The 19,733-nt window shown below is 58.2% G+C and overlaps 2 protein-coding genes across 2 annotated transcripts; one reads left to right on the top strand and one right to left on the bottom strand.

Moving 5' to 3' along the window:
* Positions 1–407: 407 nt before the first annotated feature.
* On the top strand, positions 408–13,431 carry PYGL (glycogen phosphorylase L). Its single transcript, XM_066321498.1, has 21 exons — positions 408–503; positions 1,390–1,642; positions 3,124–3,225; positions 4,537–4,615; positions 4,843–4,946; positions 5,484–5,615; positions 6,258–6,369; positions 6,444–6,526; positions 7,448–7,591; positions 7,727–7,819; positions 8,023–8,169; positions 8,756–8,919; positions 9,027–9,141; positions 9,796–9,897; positions 9,992–10,139; positions 10,234–10,292; positions 10,987–11,128; positions 11,261–11,468; positions 11,546–11,680; positions 12,821–12,887; positions 13,038–13,431. The coding sequence occupies exons 2-21, from the start codon at positions 1,400–1,402 to the stop codon at positions 13,224–13,226; spliced, it is 2,568 nt and encodes an 855-aa protein (XP_066177595.1). The 5' UTR covers positions 408–503; positions 1,390–1,399; the 3' UTR covers positions 13,227–13,431.
* Positions 13,432–13,743: 312 nt separating this feature from the next.
* Positions 13,744–19,109, bottom strand: ABHD12B (abhydrolase domain containing 12B). The gene is made up of 13 exons (XM_066321499.1): positions 18,978–19,109; positions 17,198–17,328; positions 16,676–16,778; positions 16,474–16,593; positions 16,137–16,167; positions 15,933–15,978; positions 15,713–15,842; positions 15,481–15,521; positions 15,249–15,328; positions 15,046–15,128; positions 14,468–14,546; positions 14,212–14,336; positions 13,744–13,859 (listed from the first exon to the last, which is right to left on the bottom strand). Exons 1-13 carry the CDS (start codon positions 19,067–19,069, stop codon positions 13,838–13,840), a joined length of 1,083 nt encoding a protein of 360 aa, XP_066177596.1. The 5' UTR covers positions 19,070–19,109; the 3' UTR covers positions 13,744–13,837.
* Positions 19,110–19,733: the final 624 nt, after the last annotated feature.

The raw sequence follows: 19,733 nt of genomic DNA, 5'->3' as shown, positions 1-19,733 counted from the left end.
AAACCCTGGAAGGGGCTCTAAGGTCTCCCTGGAGCCTTCTCTCTGCCAGGTGAACACTCCCAGCCTAGGCTCCAGAGCAGAAGGGCTCCAGCTCTTGGAGCATCACCATGGCTTCCTCTGGACTCACTCCAGCAGCTCCACATCCTTCTGATGTTGGACCCCAGGGCTCGATGCAGCTTTGCAGGTAGGGTCTCACCTGAGCAGGGCAAAGGGGCAGAATCCCATTTCCTTGCCTTGCTGCCCACCCTGCTGGGGATGAGCCAAAGACAGGGAAAACACAGCCTAGAAAGCCTGCAGGGCCATGGCTGAAGGAGGAGGAGGGGGAGGAGAAAGAGTTGCGTTGGAAGCTCATATCGGATATTTTTGCCCTTGGGAGGAACCGGAGGCAGGGCAGGGCAGGGTTCTGCGGGCAGGGCAGGGCACTGCGGACAGCAACGGTGCGGGAGGCAGCTGGGAAGAGATCCCACGCCATTTCCAGAGGGATTGCCGGCAGGCAGAGCACAGTGAGGAGCCGGGGGGGGACGAAAAGGGAGGAGGGCCGGGAAATGCTGCGGGAGAGGGCGGGGGGCAGGCGGGCAGAGAAGGGCCTTGACAAGAGGAGAGAACCGGAACACAGGGATGAGACCGTGACACGGGGGGGAGGCCGTGACACGAGGATGGATCGTGACACGGGGGGGACACATCAGGACACTTTCCCGGTTCTCCCTCGGGTCCCCGGCGGGAAGCACCTTCCTCGTACGTGCTCCAAGAGAGGCAGCCCCGCGGGCGGGGCCCCGCCTGGGGCGGTCCCTGCCAGGGGCGGTCGCTGCCTGGGTAAGCGCAGGGTGGCGGCGGCCGCTCCCGTTCCGCTCCGCCCGCTGCGCCCGCGGGGTTCCGGCTCTGCCCCGGCCCCGCGCCCCCTCCTCTGCACTGCCCGGAGCTCCCCCTTTGCACAGCCCTACGTGCCCCCCGCGGTCCCCCTTTTGTACATCCCTCTGTGACCCCCAGGATCCCCCCACCCCCTTTGCAGACCCCTCTGTGCCCCTGCGAGTTCTGCCCGTGTTTTGCACACCTCTCCGTCCCTACCCGGGGTACCCCTCCCTTCGCACGCTCCTCTTATGACCGTCGCGGTCCTCCCTTTGCACACCCCTCTGAGACCCAGCCAAGGGGCAGTCCCCGGCATCACTTTCCTGAAGTCCCCCCTTTGCACGTCCCTCCGTCCATCCTCGGGGTCCCCCCCTTTTCCCCCCGGTGGTGGCCGCCGCTCCCGCCCCACTCGTGGGCGGCCCTTTGCGGGGCCCGTCCCCATCCCCGTCCCCTCCCGGGGCGGTGCCAGCGCGGGGCGGAGGCGGAACGCGGCGCCGGAGCCCAGCCCGTGTGTCCGTGTCCCCCCTCCCCGTGTCCCCGCAGCCCCGCCGCGATGTCGCGGCCGCTGTCGGACCAGGAGCGGCGGAAGCAGATCAGCATCCGCGGGATCGTGGGCGCGGAGAGCGTGGCCGAGCTGAAGCGGGGCTTCAACCGGCACCTGCACTTCACCCTGGTCAAGGACCGCAATGTGGCCACCCCACGCGATTACTACTTCGCCCTGGCCCACACCGTACGGGACCACCTGGTGGGGCGCTGGATCCGCACCCAGCAGTACTACTACGAGAAGGATCCCAAGGTGGGAGCGGTGGGATATGGGGGGAATCACCCCCGTGCAGGGCGGGGTGCTGGGAACCCCCCACGGCGGGTCCTGGGTTGTGGCTGGGGTGAAAGCATGGGAACCCCGTGGATGTAAACCCTCCCTCCGCGCTGGAATAGAGGAATTGGCGGGGCTCGGTTTTTCACGGATTTAGAGCTGCTCCGGTAACTTTTCCGAGAGGAGGGACTGGACTTTACCAAGCGAGGCCACTGTCCTTTGCTTTGCAAAACAAACAGAGAGCGGCTTGGCCGGCAGCGGGGTGCAGGGCATGGGAACGCCGTTTGTTGTCCCGCGGCGCCGGCGTGGGTGCCGTCTACCAAAACCAACTCCAAAGCCTTCCCGGGGAAATTATTGGAAAGGCTTAAAGGCACCCGAAGCCAACCGCAAACAAGTCTTGTTTTAACACAAGTGATGCCAAGCGTGAGAGATCCGGTTTGTGCAGGAGTTGCTGTGCTGCTGCTCGTCCCGCTGGCTTGCTCCGGGCTCTGCCGTGGGGGGATTAAGCCCTAATCTCCCTCCTGACACCTGGATGTCCCTGTCGGCATCAATTTCCTCCCTGCAACACCTCGCTGGGACCGTGCCAGCCGCGGTAGCTCAGCACTCCGCCGTGTTGTGTAGGGTTGAGAAAAAGGAGCCTCTTGCAGGGTTTGGAGTTGGGATTCTCCCGTCCAGCCGAGGCGAGCTGGGTGCTGCCTGCCTGGAGTCGTTGCTCCCAGCTCTGCTGCAGTCAAACCAGTAAATCCCAATGGATCCTGCCCAGCACACCCTGCCCGTGGCGGGAGGGTTGGAACGAGACGATCTTTGTGGTCCCTTCCAACCCAAACCATTTTAGGGCTCCAAGAATTCTATCCCACCTCCATTCCCGGCCCGACCCCGCGCAGGTCCTGGGGAAACCTGTCGAGTCAGCGACTTCCCGCAGCCTAAATCCTTCCTTAAAACCTGCCGGTGCTGACGCCGGGGCTCGGCTTACACAAGGCCGGACTGGCCGCATCCTGCGCCCGCGGTGTCAGCGGGAGTGTCCCCTGCTGCCAGGGGACAGCAGAGGAAGCCCCATGTCCCCACAGCCACCGCCTGGCCCCGGCAGTCCGCTCGGTTTTCCGGTGGCTTTACAGCCTGGAGCGACATCAGGAAACTGCTCCTTTTTAAAGTTTAACTTAGAGCTGCCACCGGCGTGCGTGAGGTTACCATCCTGGAGCTGTCCCCACCTTGGCACAGGGCAACGGGGCTTGTCCAAATCAACTTCTTCCCGGTTTGGGAAAGAGCAGGAGAGCAGGGCAGGGGCTGCAGGGCCACCCAGGAGCCACAACCCTGAAATTCCTGATGCAAACCACCCTGGCTCTGTTGAGAGCTGCTTTTTTCCCCGTTTGTTCTTGAGATGCCACCCAATTGCAGCTTCTGGAGTCCAGGGGAGTCTCCTCCAGCCCCTAGGAAAGTGACCACGGGGTGGTTTTCTCTTCCAGAGGATTTATTACCTCTCTCTGGAATTCTACATGGGGCGGACGCTGCAGAATACGATGATTAACCTGGGGCTGCAGAACGCCTGTGACGAGGCTGTTTACCAGGTGAGCATCCCACGAGGGGTGAAGACTGCACTGGGAGGAATCCAAGTTTTCCAGCTCCTGGGAATGTCGATGTTTTGCCACATAGGCTGCAGGCTGCTCCCTGAGTCCCAGGGGATGACTTGGGGGATAAAGGCTGCTCCAGAAAGGCCTGGAGCTGCCCAGCCTGGGTGCTGTGTTCTGGGGAATGCAGCAGGATCCCATGTCCTGGAAGGAAACTGGTGGTTCTGTGGATGAGGCTGTTCATGATCAGTGGCAGGGAGGAATAAAACCTTGAATTAAGCCCAGCTGCGTGCTGGCACCAGGTGGCACTGGGGTTATCGAAGGGTTTTGGGTGGCTCCTTTTGTCCCCACCCTGTCACCTATTGTGTTCAACGTCATCAGATGTGGCCAGAGGGGTTGCACAAGAGAAGGAACAGTTTTTGTGCAAACACTTCAAGGGAAAGGAACTTAATTTTTTTTTTTTTTTTGGGGGGGGGGTGTGTTAAATTTTTTAACCCCACTTGCTGTCACCAGGGGGACACCAGGGCAAGGCAATGGACCAAAGGTCTCTGCCTGAGCTCCCCAGGGAGTTTTGCATAGGCAAAACCACTTCCTCCTACAGCATCCTGGGCTGGAAAATTTAAATTTCCCTGGGAAAAGGGGTATAGTTGCTCCTCACCCTAAAGGGTGATGCCTGCAGTTGGGAGGAAGGGCACCTGGGTTCCCGTTCCAGAGGATGAAGTTGCTGAGGGAGCAGGAACACAGCATTTGGATCCTGTCCCCAAGGGATTGGGGTGCTGGGGGAGTAGGAAGATGGCACCTAGGTGCCTTCCCCAAGGGAATAGGGGGTGCTGGGGGTGCTGGAATATTCCACCTGGGATAGAGGATGCTGGGAGAACAGGAACCTGGTGCCTGCCCCTGCAGGACTGCAGCCATGAAGAGAGGGAGCAGGCCTGGGAATAAGTTCTCAGAGCCCTTGGAAGTGTCTGGAGCCCCAAGGGCAGCACCCTGGTTATAGTTTGGTGCCTCCTACCCCAAGATCTTGCCCATGACGAGGTCAAGGATGTGAATGTCCATTGTAAAGCCTGGTAGAGTGACTCTAAACATGGGAGATGGCCCCTGCCATGGCACAGAGACACAGCTGAGGGGGAGAGCAGCTGCTTTGGGTTCAAATCACAGGGTCCCACCTGCAGAGATGGGTCTTGTGGAATTGGGTGCCTTTCCAGCCCTCCTGGAGCTCCACCTGCAAGGGAGTGTGTGCCAACAATGTCTCCCCTGTCAGGGCTGGGCACCCTGACAGTCTCCAGCCCCTCTCCTTTTTCTCATCTGTAGCTCGGGCTGGACATGGAAGAGCTGGAGGAAATCGAGGAGGATGCTGGGCTGGGCAATGGGGGTCTGGGCAGGCTGGCAGGTGAGTTAGCCCCCCAGGTGGTGAGCATATCCCTGAGAGCTTTACATCCACTATGGGAAGTACCTAATCCTGGGGGGGTTATTGCTCCAGCCTTTCCAGCAAGGTGCTGGGTGGCTGCTGGTCCCGGCTCCTGTCCCTGTGGGGCTTGTGACTGTCCCAGGGAGAAGGCTCCATCTCCCAGGGCTCCAGGGAGGGCCCAGCTCACAGCTCTCCTCTCTCCTGGGCAGCCTGCTTCCTGGACTCCATGGCCACACTGGGGCTGGCAGCCTATGGCTACGGCATCCGCTACGAGTACGGCATCTTCAACCAGAAGATCCGGGATGGGTGGCAGGTATGGATGGAGATGTGTGGCCCTCGCTGTCCCCTAGCACAGCTGGAACCCCCACATTCACCTCCTCCCCCTTGGACTGGGGTGTACAGACACTTCCCCTCAGCTTAGGGACTGCTGCTGCTGTGATATTTAACATTTAGCAGATATTTCTGTGAACAGATTTAACTTCTTAAACCATTGCAAGCTCACAGCATCCATCCCTTGTCCCTGTCCTCAGGGTCACCCTAAGAGCTGTTCCATGGCTGCCTGGAGTGGGTGAGAATGGAGTAGTTGTGTCCCTGCTCCATGAGGAAGAGGCTTGTTTGGAAATACAGCATTAGCACTGCACTCAGAGAAACCTTGGGTTTGTCCCCAGCAAGGCACAGACACCCCAGAGTTCAGGATGGTGCCTCCAGGCTCACCTAATCTCACAGGATTAGGACAGACACATTTAGAGCATCCTCCCCTTTGCCACAAGAGCCTTTCCCAGCCCATCCTGCAGGTGGGGAGATGCCCAGGGCTGGGTGAGCCTGTCACTGTTCTGGGTCCCTCTGGCAGGTGGAAGAAGCCGATGACTGGCTCCGGCACGGCAATCCCTGGGAGAAGGCCCGGCCTGAGTACATGCTGCCTGTGCACTTCTATGGCCGGGTGGAGCACTCTGCCTCTGGGGCCAAGTGGATTGATACCCAGGTAAGGGCTGGGGACAGGAGAGTCCCTTGCATGGCTTGTCCTGTCCTTTAGGGAGCTCTCCCTGGATGGCTGCGCCCCAGGGATGAGGCATGCAGAATCTCTGCCAGGAAGATTGGGCTGGGATGGAAAAGGCAGTGGGAGGAGATGGACGCAGGGATGAGGACAGATTTGGCTGCTGCACAACTGCAGCCAAGTTCTCCATCTCTGGAAGTGTTCAGGGCTAGGTTGAATAGAGCTTAGAGGAATCTGGTCTAGTGGGAAGTGTCCCTCCCCATTGCAGCGGGTTGGAACAAGATGGACTTTAAAGTCCCTCCCAACCCAAACCATTCTGGGCTTCTACAAAATACTAAAAGCAGCTCCAGCAGGTCTGTTTGCTATGTGGAGCCCTAAATTAAACCTAAAGTGAGCTGCCCTTTACAAGCCCTTCTCCATGCCCTGAGCACTTCTGGCAAACACCAGCCAGCGGGCAGAGCCAGAGAGGTGTCCCCGTGCAGGGTCACCAGGATGGCCCCACCCATCCAAACCCTGTGCAGGGACACCCTGAGTTCAGCCCCGAACAGGAGGCTCTGTGGGATGGGAAGGCTCCAGAGGAAGCATGGGGGGGATCCCAGCCCAATTCCAGCTGCTCTGGGGATGTCACAGGTGGTGCTGGCGCTGCCCTACGACACGCCCGTGCCCGGGTACATGAACAACACCGTCAACACCATGCGCCTGTGGTCGGCCCGTGCCCCCAACGACTTCAACCTGCGCGACTGTAAGTGGGAGCTGGGCGGGCTGGGGAGAGCTCAGGGGGTCCCACGCCCACCTCATCCCTCTGCTCCTCCCCAGTCAATGTCGGTGACTACATCCAGGCTGTGCTGGACAGGAACCTGGCAGAGAACATCTCCCGGGTGCTCTACCCCAACGACAACGTGAGTCGTGGTGTTCTAGGGAGTCTCTGGTTTAGGGATGGATAGAGCGTGCCCAGATAGAGGGGGTAGGGGAGCAGCCTCTCACTCCAGGATGCTGCAGAGATGTTTTCAGTTGTGTTTCAAGCTGCCTGCAGTGCTGCCTCTCACCAGCATGAGTCTGTTCCTCTGAGCTTTGCCTGGAGCAAGGGGGAATGAGCAGGCCCTGCTGCAGGAACGTTCCTTGAGTCTCATAATGTAACAGGAGGGCAAACTGCTGAACTCTGCTGGTGTTACCCTTTGCAACCCTGGGACCAGAGGTCGTGCCTCAAATTGCCCTTTGCACCCCAGCTCTCTTGCTCTGGGAGTTCTTGCCAAGCTGGTACAGAGGCGTGGGACACAGAACCCTTCCCTAGCCACAAACGAAGCTGTGGAGCAGGAAAAAAGAAAGGGAAGCTCTCCTTGCTCTTCAGCTTGTTTGAGTCAGGTCCTAAGGCAGGTGGTGTTTTTCCCATTTAATCCTCCTCCAACCTTCCCAGCTGGTGAGGAGAGCTGGGGCCAGTGCACCTCCTGTAGTGAGTTTGTCTCCAGCGGCTTTTCCTTTGCAGACAAGCAGGTTGACGATTTTTGCTACATGAATGCTGGTTAAATCCTTGTCTTGGAAATAGCTCCTATGGCTTCCCTTCCCATTGTCCTGGTACCTTTCCTTGCAGCCAAAAAGTTCAAACCACGGAGAGCAGGTTTTGACAATGCTCAGCTGGGATTTAAGCTGTTTGTACCAGCACATCCCCAACCCTTTTGCTGGAATCTGGAAAGCAAGAAAAGTTTGGGATTGCAGCTGATGCTGGGGGAAGCACGGAGGGGTTACACCCTGGGAAAACCTTCCCCTGGGAAGTGCAGTGGATTCTGTGGAAATCCTGCAGTTCCCTGCTCCTCTGCCCACAGTTCTTTGAAGGAAAAGAGCTGAGGCTGAAGCAGGAATACTTCGTTGTGGCTGCCACCCTCCAGGACATCATCCGCCGCTTCAAAGCATCCAAATTCGGGAGCACGGACAGTGTCCGGACCGTGTTTGATTCCTTCCCGGACCAGGTACGAGCCAGGGCTGCTCTGACCTCTGCCCTGGAGATTGTTTCAACACCTCCCAGATGACGCAGATGTTTGTGGGCTCTCCATGGAGTTTCCAGTGTCTCCTCTGTGTCCTCACATGCCACCCTGCTCTCCCAGGTTGCCATCCAGCTGAATGACACACACCCCGCCATGGCCATCCCTGAGCTAATGAGGATTTTCGTGGACATCGAGAAGCTGCCATGGGATAAGGTAGGGACACCCCAACTGGTCTCCCCCACTTGCACCCACCTGTCCATGATGGGGGAGCCAATTTTGTGGCTGCTGGGAATGACGTGGAGCAGTCAGGCTGGGTTTAGCTGGTGTGGCTGGGCTGTGCTGCTGGGTGTGATGGGAGAACCGTGGTGGGTTCTGGCACTTTGAGGTGTGACTGAGCACTGACTCTTCCCTGCCAGGCGTGGGACATCACCAAAAGGACCTTTGCCTACACCAACCACACGGTGCTTCCTGAGGCCCTGGAGCGCTGGCCTGTGGACCTGGTGGAGAAGCTGCTCCCCAGGCACCTGCAGATCATCTACGAGATCAACCAGAGACACCTGGATGTGAGTACCTGGGAGCTTGCTCCAGAGAGGGAACAGGGATGTATTGTCAGGATGAGGGGCATGCACAAAGTGATGATGTTGGGTGTGTGGCTGGGGGATCCCAGCTGCTATTTTGGGAAGCTGATGTGTAGGGAAGCCCTCTCCCACCTGCACGTTGCCATCCTGCAGTTAGTGACTCTTGAGAGGATTCACCCGTTGCTTCGGGGACTTGAGAGTTGGCATTTCTTTGCTTCCTAAAAGCTGAATTTATCCTGGGAAAGATGATGCTGGGAATGCAGAGGAGATGGTGGTTTGACCTCTTGGTCTGGCAGCATAAGGTTTTTTCCAAAATGGCCTCACTGGCCAAGTGTGTGTCCCCAGACCCCTCTGTGTGGCAGCTTGGAGGGGTCCTTCTATCCAGAGACATTCGTGCTGGTAAAGGGCACCCTTTGGAAGGAGTTTGCACCACCACAACAGAGTAAAAGCTGCCGCTCCAGCTGGTGTCAAATGCACTGGGGACATTGCCGTGGTCCCCTCCTCATGAGCCATGGGGTGGGACATCCCTCAGTGCCACCCCCTCTCACCACCTCTGTGGCTCCACCGGCAGCACATCGCTTCCCTGTTCCCTAATGACGTGGACCGGCTGCGGAGGATGTCCCTGATCGAGGAGGGGGACACCAAGAGGATCAACATGGCCCATCTCTGCATCGTGGGCTCCCACGCCGTCAACGGCGTGGCCAAGATCCACTCCGAGATCGTCAAGACTCAAGTGTGAGTGAGGGCAGGGAGGTGGTGGCGGGTCACCCTCGCCTGGGAAGGGGTGCTGGTGCCAGGTGGGCAGAGCTGGAGCTGTGCCATCCTCACTTTTGTCTCTGCAGATTCGAGGACTTTGCGGAGCTGGAGCCGGAGAAGTTCCAGAACAAGACCAACGGGATCACCCCGCGGCGCTGGCTCCTGCTCTGCAACCCAGGGCTGGCAGAGCTCATCGCAGAGGTACCAGCACTGGGGGAGCACAGTGCAGCCACTGCCCCTGCCCTGCTGAGCCCAGGGTGCCAGGAGAACCTCAACCATTTACATCTTCTGCATGGTTGAGGAGCTGAGGGTCAAGGGAGGGGATTCTGCTCTGCTCAGGTGAGACCTCACCTGCAGAGCTGCCTTCAGCCCTGGCGTCTCCAACATCGGGAGGATGTTGAGCTGCTGGAGGGAGTCCAGAGGAGACCATGGAGATGCTCCAAGGGCTAGAGCCCTTCTGCTCTGGAGCCAAGCTAGGACTGTTCAGCCTGGAGAAGGCTCCAGGGAGACCTCAGAGCCCCTTCCAGTGCCTAAAGAGGCTCCAAGAAAGCTGGAGAGGGACTTGGGATAAGGTATGGAGGGACAGGATGAGGAGGAATGGATGTAAACTGACAGAGGACAGAGTTAGGTGTATTGGGAAGAAATTCTTCTCTGTGAGGGTGGAGAGGCCCTGGCAAATTCTTCTCTGTGAGGGTGGCTGCTCCATCCCTTGAAGTGTTCCAGGCCAGGCTGGATGGGGTTTGGGGCAATCAGGTCTAGTGGAAGGTGTCCTTGCCCATGGCAGGGGGTTGGAACTGGATGATGTTCAACATCTCTTCCAACCACCATCAGCATGTGCCCTTACTCCTGTTGCAGAAAATTGGGGAAGACTACGTGCGGGACCTGAGCCAGCTGACCAAGCTGCATGAGTTTGTGGACGACGACCTCTTCATCCGGGAGGTGGCCAAAGTGAAGCAGGTGAGGGGCGTGGGCAGGGCGGATGTGGGCAGGAGGAGCAAAGAGCGAGGGCTGATGTTGCCTGGGGGCTGACGTGATCCCTGCCCTGGCCCAGGAGAACAAGGTGAAGTTTGCCCTGTACCTGGAGAAGGAGTACAAGGTGAAGATCAACCCTTCCTCCATGTTCGACGTGCATGTCAAGAGGATCCATGAGTATAAGCGGCAGCTGATGAACTGCCTGCACATCATCACCATGTACAACCGTAAGCCACTGTGTCCAGAGGGGACAGGGTGCCCCAGGGCTGCACCAGCACCCCTGTGCTCTGTGTCCCACAGTAACACTGCTCTTTTGTCCAGGAATCAGGAGGGATCCTGCAAAGCTGTTTGTGCCGAGGACAGTGATCATTGGAGGCAAAGTAAGTTTGGTCAGGACTTCCAGAGATTTTGGAGGAAGTGTCCTGGGGGATGTGGGTGCAGATGTCTCATGGGGCCACATCTCTACAATTCCCTGACTGGAGAGTGCAGCTGGCAGGGGTCGGTCAGGGAATAAGGAACATGACAGAGGAAATGGCCTCTGTCAAGGCCTCAAATGGCCTCAAACTGTGCCAAGGGATATTTAGATGGGATATTAAAAAAATTTCTTCATAAAATTGATAGTCGGGCATTGGAACAGCTGCCCAGGGCAGTGATAGAGTCCTCATCCCTGGAGGAACTTAAAAGCCATATGGATGTGGCACTTGGGGACATGGGTCAGTGATGACCTTGACAGTGCAGGGGGAACGGTTGGATTTGATGATCTTGGAGGGCTTTTCCAACTTAAACAGTTCCATGATTCCATGGTGTTAAGTCCATGAAGTTGTCCTAGAAGAACTGGAGTAGCACCGGTGCTTCAACCCAAGCAAGTCTGGAAAACCCAAACAAGTTTGGGCTTGGACAACCATCTACTGTCTGTGGCCATGGAAGTCCCCAAAAATGTTGTGGTGTAACACGTGTTGGATTAGGTGATGGGAGCAGGGATGAACAGGTTGTTCCCTGGACACATGGGAGCTGGATGTGCCTCACCTGTCCCTGGCACCAGCCCTCCTGGCTCACCTGTGGCTTTTCTTCCAGGCTGCCCCGGGATACCACATGGCTAAAATGATCATCAAGCTCATTAACGCCGTGGCTCAGGTGGTGAACAATGACCCCATAGTGGGCAGCAAGCTGAAGGTCATCTTCCTGGAGAACTACAGGGTGTCCCTGGCAGAGAAAGGTACCCTGGGTGGGACACACTGTGGGGAATGGGTGTCCCTCCATCCCATGGCTCCCACCATGGTCCTTCAGCAGGAAACAAACCCAAAGCTGGTCAGCACGAGCCGCTTGTGTCTGTGTGTTTTGTTGGCAGTAATTCCTGCAACTGACCTGTCAGAGCAGATCTCCACGGCAGGCACCGAGGCCTCGGGGACAGGCAACATGAAGTTCATGCTGAACGGGGCTCTGACCATCGGCACCATGGATGGAGCCAATGTGGAGATGGCTGAGGAGGCTGGAGAGGAAAACCTGTTCATTTTCGGCATGAGGGTAGAGGATGTCACAGAGCTGGACAAGAAAGGGTGAGGGCTGGAGATGCCACAGGGCTGTCACCTCGGGTGGCTGGGGCAGCACCATTTTACAGCCTCCTTCCCTCCAGGTACAACGCCCAGCTCTACTATGACCGGCTCCCTGAGCTGAAACAGGCTGTTGACCAGATTAAAAGTGGCTTCTTCTCCCCAAAAGACCCCAACCTCTTCAGCGACGTGGTCAACATGCTCTTCCACCACGACAGGTGAGGTACCAGGATACCATCCATGGTCTGGGCTCAGTCTCTCCCATGGCCACATCAGGGGCTGGGACCATGTTGCACATGGATGGTGCTCCTCAGGCATGGTACTCTCCATGGACAGCTGTTGTTGTGTTAATGCCTTTGGGCACGCAGCCCTTCCAGATGATTGGAGGCATCTCAAGGGCTTTGCTAGCCAGAGCACTGATCTGGTCAGCCACGGGCACAGATCAGAGAAATGCTTTCCTTGTATTTCCCCTCCCGGGCCATCCAGGGTTCTCTACAAGCAAGGTTTGGGAAGGGGAAATTTGACGGAAGGCTGTGTGTTGGAGGACGCCTGTCAGAGACCGGATTAGAACGATGTCTTGAGCTGGTTTTAGGGTTCCTGGGACGCCTTTGTGTGTGGGGGGTTGGGGTCAGGCCTGGCTTTCTGCTCAGACCGCTCAGCTTGATAGAGCTGTCAGTCATGGCACCTTTGTGCTAAGCGAGCCTCTTATTGGCCGATCTGCCAATCAATCACAGGGGACAGCATAAACCAGGCTTTGATTGGTCAAGCAGCCCGAAGCCCTGCATAGGGGCGGGCCCATGAAGGGCTACAGGTATTAAATGGGCCGACGGCTTTATAGCCATTGTCCTGCCCTGACATCTTCCTCTGGAGTTCCTACCTCGCCCACACTGGAACCCAGGACTTGGTAGCTGTGTGGTTTTTCTGTACCTTTTCCATCTTTCCCTCTCTCTCTTCTTCTCTTAATCCTTTCATGGAGCTTTATGAGTAACATAACACCTTAAGGTTTTAAAAGTTTCCCAGTTAAATGGGCTAAGCAAATGCTAAATAAATTCTAAGTAAATGCTTAATATTAAATTAATGCTAAGTAATGCTATGATAAGTGGCTTTACATTGAATTCAATGTTGCATTTACTCCTTTTGTCAAAGTTCCCTTAATTTGCTCTATTTTTGCAAGCAAACTTCTGTGTGATTTTCACCTCTTCAGAGTATCTAGTGGGCATTTCTCCTTTGCACCAAAACAGAGTAAAGGAACCTTAAGTTGAACCCCTGGATTTAAGGGTCCAGAGTGTAACCATGGGCCAGGCAGCCTTCATTCCTATTTCTCCTGCTCTTGACTCCTCCTCTCTTTGCTGCTACAGGTTTAAAGTCTTTGCAGACTACGAGGCCTATGTCAAGTGCCAGGAGAAGGTCAGCGAGCTGTACCTGGTGAGTGCCAGCCCGGGGACAGGGCAGGGAACTGGACACAGCATCCCATCCCAGAGAAGGGACACGCTCAGAGACAGGGTCTTGTGCTGCTGCAGGGGATCCCTGGCCGGGATCCAGCCTCGGGGCCAACCCCACCCCTTCTCCTTGCAGAACTCCAAGGCCTGGACCAAGATGGTCATCAGGAACATCGCGGCGGCCGGCAAGTTCTCCAGCGATCGCACCATCAAGGAGTACGCCCGGGACATCTGGCACGTGGAGCCCTCGGACCTGAAGATCCCCCCTCCCAACGAGCCCCGGGATGCGGGGCAGGACAAGACCCCCAATGGCACCGCGGCGTAGGGGCCAGAGCGGCGCCGGCCGGAGCCAGGGGACGCGAGCACATGCGCTGTAAAATTCTCTGCTGTCTGAGTCTGTGTTGCTGCTGCTGCTGCTGCTGCTGGCTTTCCCTAGGGGTGGGCAGAGGGGGAGGAGGGGTTTTTATAACGTGAGTGTCCTGTGGAAAGCGAAACCACGTCGCCCTGTTGCTTGCATTAGGTGCTAAAAATAAAATAAAAGTGCCATCGGAGTCCGAAGGTGGCTGTTTGCTGATGCCTAAAGTTAGGGCTGGGCTTGCTTTTTACCAATGCTCACTGCAGGAGGAGGGCTGGTCAGGGGTGAGGGTGGGCACCACAGCTGGAAACAGCTGGCTAGGCCCTCACAGGTGCTGCTGAAACAAGATAGAGGGGTGCCAGGCCCATGTACCCCCACCAGTGTCCTGTGGGATGCTCCCAGTCATGGCTCTGGTGGCCCAAACCACATCACTCAAGTAATCTGCAGCATCCTGGAGGCAGAGGGTGGCTTAAAAGTTTCTTAGTAGTTTTTATTACTTACAGCAGTAAGTTCAGTGCCATGGAGGGGGGTCCTGGAGTGTATTTGAGGGAGCATGGGATCAGTGCAGGCAGCAGCTGGCATCACTTGATGTTTAAGAAGTCTCTGCAACAAGATTTAATAAATCTTACTATGTCACTGACTCTCCTGTGCTGCGTCAGAGCCTGATTTGTGATCTCTGCATGCGGGGCTGAGCTGGGCTTGGAGCATCTCTGCACCTGGGACAAAGAGGAGCTGGTGTTCCTGAACCACCTCCCCAAGCTACCCAGGCTGAGGACAGGCTCGGGGCAGGGGGGAGCGACTGAAGTTTAGAAAGTGATGCCAGCAAACACCGTGGGGAGGGGAAGGAGCAGGGGGCAGGCAGCTCTGAGCTTGCAGCAGGAGAGGACACACCAGTGGAAGGGGAGGCCAAGGCTCATCCTGTGCCCCTCCCTCATCTCTGTGGAGCAGCACTTACTTCACCAGGGCAGGCAGCTCCGGGTTGAAGGAGATGTAGTCGTGGCCCAGGCCCAGCTTTTCAGGAAAGGTAATAAACTTCACCTTGGATTTATCCTTGTAGGCTTCCCGTGCTGTCTCATAGAGCTGCCACAGGGTGGGAGCATGGTCACTGCACAAACAGGGGACCCCAAACCTCTCCTGGTCCGTGGCCATCCCCTCCCTGGCTGCTTCAGCCCTCCAAAGCCAGGCCCAAAGCCCAGCTGGCAGGTGCCCACCTTGCGTCCCAGCTTTGGAGGCAGGACTCCATCATCTTCTGCGTGTAGGATCAGGAGGGGGCAGCTCAGCACCTTCACGCTGCAGGCAGCAAGCACAGCCCTGAGGACTCTCCCTAGAGCCAATAGACTCCCAAGAGCCTCCCCAGTCCCTGTTAAAATTCCCACAGCACCCTGACCTCCCAGCACTGCGCCTCAGAGCCATCCTCATGCCCACCTGGGTGATGCCCATGCTGCTTGCCCTGGCATGGCAGCACCAAGCACCCTAATCACCTTAATCCTCAATTATAAGGTCAGCAGGTTTCCAAAGCACCCATAAATCAAATGAATTTTGGGCAGGCTCTGTGTGCTACAAGGAACAGGAGTGCCAAATAAAGAATGGTGGCTTGTGGACTTTGCTCAGTAATCAAACTGATACTTGACATTAGGCAAATAAAAAGTCACTTTTGAAATATGAGTAAGCTGGGTAAATACTGGAGTGCAAGAATTTCAATGACTGACACCTCTCCTCAGCCAGGTGGTCCTGGCATCATTCCCACAGCCCCTGGGTTCTGCTGTGCCCCTTCCCACCAGGGACTCACTTCTCATCACTGGAGAAGAACATTCCTGCCCGAGCCATGGAGTCCAGGATGAGGTACTCAAAACCCGGGAACTGCCGGTAGATCTGGCAGGGAGAGAGTTGGGGATGCTAAGCCACGGCTTCAATTCAACTGCGAAAGGGGAGGCCCAGGAAGCTGGGGCTGACACTGCTGGGGGACTCCACAGGCAGAGCCCCCAGACTCACCTTGGTGATGGGGATGTTGGCGCCTGCATCTCGGATGTTGGTGTAGGGAGACTCCAGGACCACGGCATCAACCTGGACCCCTGAGGGCAGAGTGGGGCCAAAATGTCCCCAATGCCAGTAGGGAGGACAGGGAGGGCTCCTAATCTCCTCTGCGGCCCCAAAATCAGGCCAGGGCAGTGCAGAGCCTCAGGGTGACACTGCATGGGGACATCTCATCCATGCTGGCCCTTACCTCGCTCCTCCTGCAGTTTCCTCGCTGCGTTGGTGGCAATCCTGTAACAGAAGAGGTGACAGTGAGGAGGCGCAGCAAAGCTCCCTCAGATTCCCCTTGCTGGCTGAGTTTGGCATTGCAGGGCCCTCTACCAAGGAGCTGCTCCAAGTCCTTGGTGCATCCCCAGCTGGTAGCAGTGTCACAGGGCACAGGGTGGGCTCTGATCTGCCTGCATCTCACCCTCTGCACCTACCCTGTCCCCAAGGAATGCCCCCAGAAGAGGATGCTGCTGTTCCCACTCCGTGCTTTCGCCCAGTCATAGAGTGCCAGGACATCTGTGGTGAAGCCACTCTCTGAGGGGTGTCCAGTGGAGTCCCCATAGCCTGTGGGGGACACAGCTCAGTGTCACAACCCTGGTGGGGACAGGCCCCAAGAGGAGGATCACCCAGCAAGAGGCAGGGGAACAACTTTACCTCTGTAGTCAAGAGCCAGGATGTGGAAGTCAGCAGCCCCCATCGTCTGTCAGAGCAGCACTGAGTTATGTCTTGCTGGGGAATGCACCCCAGGACCCCCAGCACAGCCTGCTCACTCTGCACAGGGTCCCTCTGGGGTCTCCAGGGCCAGCAGGAGCCTCACTCCCAGCAGGTCCCAGTGTCCCCACCAAGGTCACCACTTACCTTCAAGAACTGGACACGATGACTTGCAGCCCTGATGGAGAAAATGGGGTTAAAGAGCTCGGGAAGACTCCAAAGGACCCTCCCCTGCAGCACCAGTGCAGGTGAGGAACCAGGGTGACCTTATCTCAGGAGAAAAGAGCTGGATGCTGTAGGGTGGGTGAATTTTGATTTTTCCCTTTATTTTATAGGGATTTTCCTTGACTGCTGGGGTCAGAGACCACTGCAGCAGCCCCGGCCCCACAGCACTGCTGGCTGCTGCATCGAGTTTGCTGTTTCTCATCTCAGAGCAGCCATCCTGCCCTGGTCCTGGCCCTGCAGCAGCAGCTCAGGAGCTCACCTGGTGCCCCCATTGCCGTGAAGGTAGATGATCACGGGGTGAGCATCAGCAAGAGCCTCCTCGTACCAGCGCTGGTCCTTGCCCTGTGCCTCGGCCCCTCTGCTGCCCGGCACCGTGTGCCTGTGGGGACAGCAGGGTCACCCCGGGGGGCTCCACCAGGGCCCTGCTGTCCCCTGTGGAATGCTGAGGACATCCTGCTCACCAGATGCCGACTGTGATGCCTGGCTCCGTGGTGAGGTACAGGCTGATGGTGTTGTTCACCAGCAGCTCCGGCCGCCGAAAGTCCACAAAGAAGGGGAAGGCCACTGATGGAGAAATCACAGCCATCATCCAGAATCCTCCTACCCAGTCACTTTTATACAATTCTCTCTAAATCAGCCGGTTATTTGCTTGAAATTATCAAGGGCCATGCTGAGGCAGGCAAGCTCAGCCCTCTGCCACCTCCTCCCAGCCTAATTTGCAGCCCCGCTGATGCTGAGCGTGCCCGGGCGTGTTGTGACTCCAGGCAGTAAACAGGGTCGGCAGCACCACGTTATTAGAGCTTGCAACACATCGGGAGAGATCCCTCCATGCCTCCTCTGCAAGCCCACGGCACAGCACGAGTGGGATAAGCGCTGTCCTGGTACCACCCTGGCACAGTCCCACCCATGTTTTGGGGGGTCTGCAGCAGGCAGCTGAATCCCTGTGCGGGTTCTCCTGGTTGGCACAGCCCTGGGATACTCACGGAAGTTCAGGTAGACAAATTTGGTGAGCAGGCTGGGGAAGAGGCGGATGAGGAAGGGCACGGAGACGTAGGCGAGGAGCGGGGCCAGCAGGAGGGTGCGCAGCAGCCACGGGAGCCAGGAGTGCCGGGCCCTGCAAGGAAGGCACTTGTCAGCACATCCCCTCCCACCCCAAGGGATCTGGGGTGCAGCAGAGCAGGCTCCCCATTCCCAATCCCAGCCGGCAGGGTTGGATACAGCTTTCTCCTACAAGGGCCTTGTAAGAAAAATCCCAATCCCTCTGGGTGTGGAACTGGATCCTCACACCGGTGTTGTGCTTGGCTTTTGGACACCGAATCAAGGTATCAGAGCAGCTCCATGGTGACACAGAAGCCCTGATTTGGTCCCCCCACGCCCTCCCACGGAGCGCCGGGAGGCAGGAAGGGCAGGGAACGTGCCAGGGCTGGGAGCTGCAAGTCAAACCGGCAATCAGGAGACACCGATACTCTGTGACAACACCCCCAGTCCTGGCTGGAAAGGCACAGTCACAAACGTGGCCCCAAGCCTGGCATTAGGAGCTTCTGCAATACTCCAGGGACAAGGAGGAAGGTGGGGAAAGGGGTTTGGGGTGATGTCCCCCAGTGCCACCAGCACCCACACCCACAGTGCCCTGCTCTGAAGGGCTGGGGGCCACATCCAGCTGCTCTCTGCAGCAGCCAGACACAGCTCCAGCCTCCAGGGGGGAAAGGAAAGCCAAGAGCTGCAGCTTTCCTAGCATCAACACCCCTCGTGGGCTAACAGTGATGGGGAAACCAGTCTGGGCATGGGGGATTGAGGGCAGAGGTTTGTGATGGGAGCCAGGCACAGCTCAGTCCCTGCCAGCACATGAGCAGGGTCAGCATCCCTCCCGCAGAAAGCACCCGGTGCATTCCCTGCCCTGGGAATGCCGCAAGACCCTAAGGAAGGATTGATTGCACAAGGGGTGTCAGGGCGTGATGGCACCGGTCCCCAAGGAACGGGCACCTTTCCTGGGGCAGTGTGGGATGGCAGGAGCTGTGCTGGTGGCACGGGCAGCTCCTGAAATCCCAGTTATCGCCCAGGCCATCGGTCTGAGCGGTCCCGCTGCGCACGGGCAGCAATGGAATGCGCTGGAGAGGCTGCAGGGAATTGTCAGGTGCTGCTCTTGGTCTGCTCAAGTGCCGCTCACCCCGGCACTTGCACAACACCTGCAGCAGGTGAGCAGGTCCCGACCGGGGGGACAGGCCACCCAGGGCACCTCTGACAGCTGGCACGGTGGCCAGCAGGGTGGTACGGCAGGGTGACAAGCCACAGCACGGCATCGGGGTGGGGTGGGACGCAGCCACAGGACAGGATCGTGACCACGGCAGGGTGACATAGGAACATGGGCACTGCACGGGGTCACGGTGGTGGCAGGGTGACATAGGGACATGGCCACTGCACGGGGTCACGGTAGTGGAAGGGTGACACGGGGACATGGCCGTAGTATTCGAGTCACCGTTATGGCAAGGTGATCCGGGGACACGGCCACAGGATGGGCTCGTGCCAGTGACAGGGTTGCACGGCCACGGCAGCGGGGACAGACACGGGGTCACGGCCCCAGCAGAGTGACCAGGCCACGGCGTGGGGACACAGGAGCACGGGGTGACAGCCCCAGCAGGGCAGCACGGCCACGGCAAGGCGGACAGCGCATGAGACGCGACAGGGGACACGGCCGGGGACACGCGGCTCGGGGGAGCGCGGCGATGTCCCCGCGGCGATGTCCCCACGGCGGCGGGTACTCACCGCCCCTGCCGGGCCGCGCCGGCCTTGCCCTCCGCCCGGCCAGTGTCGCCGCCGCTGCCGCCGCTGTCACCGTCCCCGCCGCGACGCCGCATCGCTACGCGCCCGACAGCCGCGACAGGACGCGCCCACCTCCGGGGACACGCCCACGTCACGGGGCCGATGTCACCAGGCCACGCCCATGCCACCAGGCCACGCCCAGGCACTGCCCGTCTGTCGCTTGTCACCAAGCCACGCCCCCGGCACGCCCATCCGCGCCTCGGGGACGGCGACAGCGACACCCGCGGTGTCACCCCGCCGGGCTGCAGCCTCTGTCCCCAGAGCTGGGTGGGAGCCCGGGGGTCTCTGGCAGCGCTGCATCCCCTTGTCCCCCAGGGCTGGCCGCCTCGAGGGACGCCATCAGGGTGGCAGTCCCCTGTCCCCCAGGGAGCCCGGGAGATCTGTAACCCTTTGTCCCCCCACGGACAGGCAGGCTTAAGGGGGACGCCAAAAATTCTGCGCCCCTCCCCCGTCCCCCAGGGACCCCAGAAGATCTTCAGCCTCCTGTGACCCAAGGCTGGGTGGGTTTAGAGGGGACCCTAAAAAGTCCGCAGTCTCCTGTCCCCCAAAAGAGGCCAGGGGGAGCATGGGGCCAGCAATAAGATGACACACCAGGGAAAACAGAGGAAAAGCTTCCGGGTTAAAAAATAAAAATCATTTTTAAAGTGGTTTAACACTAAACGGGGTGTCCCTAGGATTCTGCAGGAAGGGTGGAAACCT

Source organism: Sylvia atricapilla, chromosome 6 (genome assembly GCF_009819655.1).
Source record: "Sylvia atricapilla isolate bSylAtr1 chromosome 6, bSylAtr1.pri, whole genome shotgun sequence".
Taxonomy (NCBI): domain Eukaryota; kingdom Metazoa; phylum Chordata; class Aves; order Passeriformes; family Sylviidae; genus Sylvia; species Sylvia atricapilla.
This window is presented reverse-complemented; position numbering and strand designations above follow the sequence as displayed.